Here is a 10409-nt window from a genome sequence, read left to right as displayed (position 1 = left end):
CTGTTGAATGGATGTGTGGAAAGGTAGACTTCCTCCTTTGGCCCATACCATCCTGTCTTTTTATGATATCACCATATTTTTCTCTGATGCTGATCTCAGTAAGTTAATGTTCAATAACGCTGTGATGTGGGTGAGCACTGACAGCTCTGGCTTCCTGAGTTAAATGGTCATTTGCAGCTGAATGGTGACTGGAGGGGGAATCACAGGAATGCTGTCTCCAGGAAGGAGGCAGTGATGGTTGGCACAGGTGGCCTGTGGACTCTATACCCCACAGCTTTGTCCAGGACCAGGAGAACCATGCCTTGAGGCTATTTGTGCTCTGTGCTCTTTATAATGTTTTTGGTTTTAATATTTTTATTTATTTGGCAGAGGCAGGTCTTAGTTGTGGCATGAGAGATCAGCATGTAGGATCTTTAGTAACAGCATGCAAGAGCTTCAGGCGAAGCATACAAACCCTTAGTGGTGGCATGTATGATCTAGTTCCTGGCAAGGGATTGAACCCAGGCCCCCTGCGTTGGGAACGCAGTCTTAGCCACTGGACCACCTGGGAAGTCCTCTGTGCTCATGACTTCCATGTCACACTCACCTCCCTTTCACCAGAATTCAGCTCTTAATGATAAACAGACAATGGCTTATAATAATCACTAGCTTTATTTCCTTAGGAGATAATTTCCTTTTGTCACAACTCTTCTATTTCAAATCTATTTTTCCTGTCACTAATGAAAAGATAACAATCACATTCCCATTAAGGAAAACGGATATAGGGTAAAAGTCACCATTCCAACACAAGTATGGTCGGAATTTTATTTTTCCCCTTTCCTTTTTTCCCCCCAAGAGTATATGATATATGCTTATCTAGTTTGTATTCTGTGTTTTTCACTTAACATTGTATCATGCTTATAACAGAAGGATCTTTCCATGCTATGAGACCTCATAACCATCTACTTAAATATACTCTACACATTGAAGGATGTTCAAATACATTATTCATTTCACTGTCAGATATGCCAAGCAAAGTCATCTAAAGAATTTGAAAGATAAAAACTCAAGGAACCTAAATATTTTTGACTGTTAAATGTCAAGCTTAAAAAAATAAACCTCTGGAATTCCCTGTCAGTCCAGTGCTTAGGACTCTGCACCGCACTTCCACAGCAAGGTACAGGGGTTCATCCCCTGGTTGGGGACCTAAGATCCCACATGCCACACAGTACGACCAAAAAAAAAAAAGATCTCTAAAAGTATATGGAGGGCAACACATGAAAAATGGTCAAGATCATTCATGTTCAAGGAAATGTTCCCCAGTACATTCCAGCTAGAAAGGGAAAGTTAAAAAGATCAGCAATGTCAAGTGCTGACAAGAATGCAGAATAGCTAGAATTTTCATACATCATTAGTGAGATTAGCAAATGGTATAGCCACTGAGAAAATAGTGTGATAATTTCTTACAAAGTTAACCATGCATTTGCCATGACTTAGCAATTCCAATGCTGGGCATCTACCCAAGAGAAATGAGAGCATATGTCTGCTAGACCCCTATGTGAATATTTACAGCATCTTAACTTGTAACAGCTAAAAAGTAGAAACAGCTCAAATGTCCAACTGGTGAATGGATATACAGAGTATGGTACATCTGCACAAAGAAATGGGCCTCCTGGGTGGCTCCATGGTAGAGAATCTGCCTGCCAGTGCAGGAGACTTGGGTTCAATCCCTGGGTCAGAAAGAGCCTCTGCAGGAGGAAATGGCAACCCACTCCAGTATTCTTGCCTGAGAAATCTCATGGACATAGGAGCCCGAAGGGCTACAGTCCATGGGGTCACAAAAGAGTCAGACATGACTTAGCCACCAAACAACAAAATAACAACAAATACTCCTCATTAATAAAAAGCAAAGAATTACTGAAAAATGCAACTACAGGATGGATCATAAAACATTATGCCATTGTGAAGTCAGACACAGAAGGCTGCTCCCAAGTGTTTTTACTCAAACACTTCTGACACTAAATGTGTGGGTGATTTTCACACCAACAACCCCTTTGCCAATTCTCCAGACACCAAGTGGGTGTCCTACAGTTCAATTCAATTCTGACATAAAGTACCCAGAGTTAGCATCAGATTTCACAGATTTAAAGGCTTAGTCTCACGAGACTGCCTTCACTTCAGATTCCATTCTCAAGTCCCAGGTTGCCACCCGTACTTGTGACCAATCAGCTATAAATTGGGAGTTCCCATGACTTATTTGTCAAGGTTGATAATTTGCTAGAATGGATCACTGAACTCAGGGAAACACTTTGTTTACATGCAGTGATTTATTATAAAGTATACATTTCAGAACAGCCAGATGGAAGAGATTCATAGGGCAAAATATGGAGGGGAGGAGTGGCAGGGAGCTACCATACCTTAGCTGGGCACACTACTCTCCCAGTACCTTAGGGTACTCACCAGCCAGGAAGCTCTCTGTAGTTTAGGGGGTTTCATTACATAGGTGTGATCGATTATTTTATTGGACATTAATAATTGAACTCAGTTTTCAGTCCGTCTCCCCTCCCCAGAGTCAGGGGAAGGGGCTGAAAGAGCCAACCTTCTAATCATGCCTTGGCCTTTCTAGAGACTAGCCCCCATCGTGAAGTTAGGAAGGGTGTCTCCAGCCACCAGTCACTTAATTAGCATGGAAAAGATACTCTTATCACTTCCAAGGTTCCAAGGGTTCTAGGAGCTGTATACCAGGACCTGAGGATAAAGATCAAATATATGCTATCATGCCACAGTTACATACTATGTCATTCCATACAGACTTCCCAGGTGGCACAGTGGTAAAGAATCTGCCTGTCAATGCAGGAGATGCAAGAGATAAGAATTGGGTGGGGCAGATCCCCTGGAGGAGGGCATGGCAACCCACTCCAGAGAATCCCATGGACACAGGAGCCTGGTGGGCTATATAGTCCATGGGATCCCAAAGAGTCGACACTACTGAGCATTCAGGCATAGGGGAAGCAGGTACCAGGTGCTTTAGTTAAGGAGAGGATTGACTGCAAAGGAGCAGAAGGGAATTATCTGGGCTGTTCGAAATGTTCTACATTGGAATGGTAGTTATTTGACAAAAGAACTTTGTCAAAATTCATTATACTTTATAAAAGGAGTGTGAACAGTATATAAACATACCTTAATAAATATGACTTCAAATAAAAGCTATTTCCTTCTGTCACCTTTTGCAAATGTCCCTTGCCCCTAAAAAGTGTGACTGTAAGTGGGTGTAAAGGAAGGAATAAAAGTTCATCAGTGAACAGCTGGTCTGACTTCCACACAAGTGTCCACTGTCCATGGTAAGCACCAAGAGCAGAACATGATTCAGTAGTATTTTTCATACGTCTTTGGGCCAAAGCTTCTGTTCCTCCCTGATTTCAGCCTCAGAGTTCCTCCTCTTTTGGTTCTTCTGCTGTGCCTTTCAGTTCTGGAGACTGAGTAGCTTGAATAACTTCCTTTGGTTGCATCTCTTTACTTTCCTTTTTCTGTTTCTCTTCTGCCTTTTGTTCTTCAGCCGCAAGTCGGTAATTGATGCCCAGGCCGATGAAGAGATAGATGCCAGAGACAATAAGGATTATGCCACATGCCCAATATGTGTATTTATAGTCTCCATATATGTCATTGAGATGACCTAAGGATGTCCAAAAAAAAAAGTTATGTGGGTAAACAATTATACCCTTTCCCAAATAAAGGTTAAGGATCCTTTCAAAGAGCCTATAAATGGCAAATTCGTCTAAAAAGAAACTGCTCAAAATTGTATGATCTTTTGTTTATGACGTAACACTGATTTTGGGGTGTCCCTGCACATTCTGTTATCTTTAGCAACTTGAAAATAATTAAATCTTGGCAAATTTGAATTGAGAAAGTCCTGGAGATCACTTAGAATCAATTCTCTCAATATCCAATGGAAAAATTTGCTCAAAAGAGGTTTAGGAGTCTTGACCAAGGCCACAGAGCTAATTCCAGTCTCCCAGGCCAATGCACTCTTTCTGACATCAGCATTTCCCAAAGAGCATTCCTGGGAACGCTCACCCTCTGCTAAAACATTAACTAACAGCCATACTTTCCACCATTCTAACCTCAAAACAGGAAGATTCTATCACCATTCCCACTGTATAACATAAAAACTGAAGTACAGAAACTTTAAGGAAGTCATCCACGGTCACAAAGCTTTAAGTGAAACAAGTTGGCTTTAAACCCAGGGAGTCTGACTCTGAGGCGTGCATCCATAACTTCTTTGCTTCAGGCTACCTCCCTAACATTTGCACAGTCAAGTAAATTTGGAAATGACATATCATAGTCTTTTCTATTCAAGTTTTTATGAGGTCTGATATTAAAGAAACTTATTTAATCCTCGTTATAGTAAAATTTATTAGCAACTCATCAAACTAGTATTAAGAAATAAACTTTGGAAAACTTGACACATATAAAGGCTATTATAACCAATTCAAATATGATTCCATATGGTTTTCCAATGCAGGGCATCACTCACTCAGCAATACTTAGTTTCTATATATCAATACAGCCCTGGGTCTGCTAAGCCCTGAGTTGAGAGACAGCAAAGGCGATAACAGTTCAGTGGAGAAGAGAAATGTTAATCCAATAACCACACAGACTGTGACCAGTGCTACAGGTGTGTTTGAAGGCAGATAATAGGGGTTTGGGGCTAGCAAGGAGGGTCAGGAAGGCTTTTTTAAAGTGTAAACTTAACCAAGACTTACAGGAGGATAAGAGTTAATCTAAGACAAAGGAGATGGGAAAAGGATCCAGGCAGAGAACAGCCAGTGCCAAGGCAGGTGGTATGGGGAAACACCAGGTGTGAGAGGGGACCACAGAGAGCAAACTGGGTGGTAGGAAATGAGTCTGGAGAAGGTGGGCCAGGCCATGCAGGAACCGGGAGCCATAGTAGGGAATTTCATCTTCACCTTAAGAACGCGGGAAGCAACTGGGGTGTCCTAAGAGACTGGAGAACAGCTAGAGTGGATATGGGTAAAGTTAGAAGGCTACTGATAGAAGATCAGAGACCAGGATAAGAGCAGTAGTAGTGATGGAGGAAAAAATGAGCGGATTAGAAAGAGATTTAAGAAGCAAAAAAGAACAGGATTTGGAACCTCCTTGGATATACTGGGTTGGCCAAAAAAGTTCATTTGTGTTTCTGTAAGAGCTTATGGAGGAGAGAAGGTGGAAAAGTTTTGACAGGTCAGCAGTGGGTCTTTCATTATGTGTCCTTCTTAACTTTATAGTGCATAATCTCAAAAACATGCATCACATCCAGAAGTCCAAATTATTGTTGTATGTTGTATTACCAATAATTTAAAAATGTAAACTGCTTAGCACTGACTGAGAGAATAATACCTCAGGTTTTATGGTCACTTCTTAGCTATGTGATCCTGGGCAAGTTATTTCACTTTCAAAAGCCTCTTATTTCTTTAAAGTGGGAACAATAATAGTCTGACATCATAGTCTTGCAATATATGACAGAATATGGAAATGATTAGGACAGTCCCTGGTATACTGTGAGCCCTCATCTGCTACCTACTGTTATTATTTTAAATATTACTTTTGAAATAAATTCCACAATTAAAAAGAAATCACCAACAGTATTTTAAAGGTAGTTATACATTTTTCTACAATAAATGTTAGGATTTTTTTAAATCAGGAAAATTATTAGAAATACTTAAATTTATAATAGCTATAATAGCTTTTATAGATGCTTCACTTTAATTCAGTTCTATAAGTATTTGAGCAATTATGCTGTGCCAAGCACTGTGTCAGCCCTGAGGGTACAGAAATGAGGACTATCAAGCAGCCCACTGACTTCTGCTTTCCATCACCGTCCCAATCTTCTCTGCCTGTTTTATGTTAATAGAACCATAGAAACTGGGAGACATACTGTACCTAAAACTGGTGGTCCCAGGAGGACAGGACAGCACTCCACAATGGTCACCAGTCCCACAGCACTGGAGAATCTCTGGGGTCCCACAAGGTCCATCAGCGTTTCAAACAGTACGGCACCAAACCACCCAAAAGCAAATCCAAGGAATCCCGAGTAGACACAGAACCCTATGTAGCTGGAAGATAAAGGTACTAGCATATGACATACTCCGTTCACGGTAATAGAAGCAGCCAAAAAGTACTGAATCCGTGGTCTTACCCACTTTGTGTTGGCTACAAATCCCATACAAGGTCTGGCTACCATGTCAACAAAAGCCAGAATGGAAAGAAGGAAGGCAGCCTTCTCATTAGAGTAACGTTGACTCTTGGCGTAATTGCTAATAAAGACTAAAGGCGTAGCCACCCCAAAAGACACGATCATATTCCCAGAGAGGTACAGCAGGAAGCCTCTGTGCTTCAACAGGGATAGGTCCAAAAGTTTGTTAACTCTTTGAAAAAGTGATTGTTTCTGCTTTGGGGAGTTTCCGCCATTAACTCCTGTCTTTGGATTACCTGCCCCCTTGTTTGTATCACATTTTCCAGCTTCCTGAAGGAATTCTTTAGACTTCTCTTTCTCTGTAGTGGTTGGCTTGGGCCCTATTGGTCTCATCAGGGCTCCAGCCACACAGCAGTTTAGTAGGAGGCCCCCCAGAATTAGGAAGCTTCCTCTCCAGCCAAAGGTAGCAAAAAGAGCCTGGTTGAGGGGGGCCATGGCAGAGAGGAACACAGGGCTGCCTGCCATGGCTAGTCCACTTGCTAACGGCCGCTTCTTGTAGAAATACTTGCCAATGATGGTCAAAGCTGGATTTAAGTTGAAGGCAAGCCCAAGACCTGGGGAGAGGAGAGGAAAAAAAGAGTCACATACTATCAGAAACATATTTGGAAATGACTAACTAGGGAAAGAATTGACATGGAAAGAGGTCAAAATCATGAGAGGCTATTATAACTAGTGGGTCATGAAGTGGACTATTATCAAATAAATACAGACATAAAATCTCTTTATGCACCAAATACTAGATTTATACACACACATACACGTGTGAGTGTGTGTGTGTGTGTGTGTGGCATGCCATGTGGTTTGCAGGATCTTAGTGCCCTGAACAGGGATTGAACCCATGCCCCCGACAGTGGAAGTGTGGAATCTTAACCGCTGCATCACCAGGGAAGTCCCTAAAAAAATGTATATTATTAAAAACAATTCTTTTCACTTTAGCAACAAAAAGAACAATAGAGATTCTTTGTCCAATTTCATAATTACAAATGTATTAGAAGTATTGGAAAAGGATAAAAAATTGGTGGGCCTACCCTCACAAATAAATAAACATATTGTACAGCTACAGTAATAGAATAGAACACTTACTCAAAATTGAAAAACTGATTTCTAAAAGTGGGAAGAAAGTCCAGAAATAGAACCAAAAGATACATTTAAATTAATAGGGAAAAAATGGATTTTTCAGCTAATGGGGTTGGGACAGTAACTATACTGATAACCTTTTAAGTGGTCTTCCAAACTTGCTTTTCTACAAGGTAAACCAGGTTAGGGTGCTTGCCCGTTTCCATCTCTCTAATGACTGCCTGTCCATAACTTTTCACTCTGGATTAAGAAGTCCTATGACTTGGCTCACACCTACCTCCCTGCCCTCACTTCAGTCTGTTCTTTTTGTGCAAAGTGGAACTATTACTCTAGGTTTCCACAGAGCCTTCTCCTGGCTATCATTCAGATCTCAACTCAAAATCACAATCTCCTTCCCTTTAGGGAACATTCGATCCTTCTCTATCAAATTCTGTTTTAAGTCTTTGCAAAGCCCTTATTACTACCTGAATTTTTCTTATTTATTCACTTATTTGTTGGCCTGTTTATTGTCTGATTCCCTCCACTAAAGATCAGGAATTTTGCTTGTCATGTTGGTCTCCCCACAGAGCTTGAACCAGTGCCTGGCATATAGTTAGGGACTCAATGAATAGTTGCTGAGTAAATTAATGACATGAAATAATGAACAGGTTGAATAACCACATGGGAACAAATAAAGTTCTATTCCTTCTTTGTGTTATTCAGATATTCCAGATGAATTAAAATATTTAAATATTTAAGAATTTAATGCAGTAAAAGTATAGATTTAAAAAGATAATTACCTATTATTAGTATTATCTCAGGTCCTGCAGGTGGGGCTGTAAATTATTAAAACCTTTCTAAAAGAGTACTTGACCAATCGTATCCAAAACCTTTTCTTCCCCCAGCAATTGCACTTCTCCAAATTTATCCAAAGAAAATTATCCTTTTCAAAGATACATACAGAGGCACTCTCATACAAACACTGTTTATTAAGAGTGAAAATACAAACAATCTAAATGTCCTTCAATTAAAGTGAAATAAATTATAGTACATCTATCCAGTGAAAAAATAATAGCTGCTAAAGTATATTTACTGAGATGGGGAAACTATTAATATGTACATGATGTATTACTAAGTAAAAAAAACTGGTTACAAACATTTCACATAATCTGATCAGTTTTCATTCCAATCCCAAAGAAGGGAAATGCCAAAGAATGTTTAAATTACTGTATAATTGTGCTCATTTCACATGCTAGCAAAATAATACTCAAAATCCTTCAAGTTAGGCTTCAGCAGTACATGAACTGAGAACTTCCATATGTACAAGCTGGGTTTAGAAAAGGCAGAGGAACCAGAGATCAAATTGCCAATATTTATTGGATAATAGAGAAAGCAAGGGAATTCCAGTAAAACATCTATTTCTGCTTCATTGACTATAGTAAAGTCTTTGACTGTGTAGATCACAACAAATTGGAAAATTCTTAAAGAGATGGGAATACGAGCCCACCTTACCTGCCTCCTGAGAAACCTGTATGCAGGTCAAGATGCAACAATAGAACTGACATGGAACAACAGACTGGTTCAAAATTGGGAAAGGAGTATGTCAAGGCTATATATTGTCACCCTGCTTATTTAACTTATATGCAGAGTACATCATACGAAATCCTGGGCTGGATGACTCAAAAGATTGAATCAAGATTGCTGGGAGAATTATCACAATCTCAGATATGCAGAGGATGCCACTCTAATGGCAGAAAGGAAAGAGAAACTTTAGAGCCTCTAGATTAGGGTCTTTCACCTCATCTTTCACCTCAGCCAGAGTGAAAAAGCTGGCTTATAACCCAACATTCAAAAGACTAAGATCATGGCATCTGGCTCCATCCCTTTGCAGCAAATACAAGGGGGAAAAGTGGAAACTGTGACAGATTTTATTTTCCTGGGCTCCAAAATGACTTTGGAACGGTGACTGCAGCCATGAAATTAAAAGATACTTGCTTCTTGGAAGGAAAGCTATGACAAACCTAGACAGCATATCAAAAAGCAGAAACATCACTTTGCTGACAAAGGTCTGTATAGTCAAAGCTATGGATTTCCCAGTAGTCATGTATGGATGTGAGAATTGGACCATAAAGAAAGCTGAGTGCCAAAGAACTGGATGCCAAGGATATCAAACCAGTCAATCCTAAAGGAAATCAATCCTGAATATTCATTGGAAGGACTTATGCTTAAACTGATGCTCCAATACTTTGGCCACCTGATGCAAAGAGCCAGCTCATTGGAAAAGACCCTGATGCTGGGAAAGACTGAGGACAGGAAGAGAAAGGGGTAACAGAAGATGAGATGGTTAGACGGCATCACTGACTTAACGGACAAGAGTTTGCACAAACTCTGGTAGATAGTGAAGGATAGGGAAGCCTGGTGAGCTGCAGTCCATGGGGTCACAAAGAGTTGGACATGACTTAGTAACTGAACAACAATATCCCTTTAAAAAAATTTTAACTTTATTGGAGTATAACAATTTTGCTAGTTTCAGGTGTACAGCAAAGTGATTCAGTTTTACATATACATATATTCATTCTTTTTAAGATTTTTTTTCTCTTACAGGTTAGCACAGAGTACTGAGTAGAATTCCTTGTGTTATTGTCCTTGTTCATTATCTTTCTTAAATACAGTAGTGTGTGTATGTTCATCCCAAGCTCCTGATTTATCCCCTACCCCTCAACATTTCCCCTTTGGTCACCATAAGTTTTTTCCAATATCTATAAGTCTGTTTCTGTAAATAAGTTCATTTGTATAATTTTTAAAAATTAGATTCCACATATAAGTGATATCACAACATTTGTCTTTGACTTACTTCACTTAATCTCATCCCTTTTTGTTCTAAAAGTTCTATGTGTATAGAAGAATTTTTAAAACAAAAATTTTTGTTTTGTTTTTAGAAAGAATATAGAAAACTGTAGAAAAATCAGTGGATATGGCATAAAAATGTTTTTCTTTTTCTTTTTTTTCTCTCTTTTTTTTTTAAGTCCAGGTTCGATGCACGATACTGGACAAAATGTTTTTTAAGTAAATCTTATTGGAGTATAGTTGATTTACAATGTTGTGTTAGTTCCAGGTGCAC

The 10409-nt window shown here is 39.6% G+C and overlaps 1 protein-coding gene across 1 annotated transcript in view; it reads right to left on the bottom strand.

The window, feature by feature from the left end:
* Positions 1-2960: 2960 nt before the first annotated feature.
* LOC133244095 (monocarboxylate transporter 1-like) overlaps positions 2961-10409 on the bottom strand; it is a 37721-nt gene continuing 30272 nt past the window's right edge. Inside the window, exons 4-5 of the mRNA XM_061410796.1 lie at positions 5920-6786; positions 2961-3652 (exon numbers count right to left, since the gene is read on the bottom strand). Coding sequence (XP_061266780.1) covers positions 3405-3652; positions 5920-6786 — 1115 coding nt within the window. The 3' untranslated portion in view covers positions 2961-3404. The remainder of the gene's footprint in view (positions 3653-5919; positions 6787-10409) is intronic.

Source organism: Bos javanicus, chromosome 3 (assembly GCF_032452875.1).
Source record: "Bos javanicus breed banteng chromosome 3, ARS-OSU_banteng_1.0, whole genome shotgun sequence".
Taxonomy (NCBI): domain Eukaryota; kingdom Metazoa; phylum Chordata; class Mammalia; order Artiodactyla; family Bovidae; genus Bos; species Bos javanicus.
The sequence above is the reverse complement of the archived record's forward strand: the minus strand, read 5'-3'. Positions and strand labels throughout refer to the sequence as shown.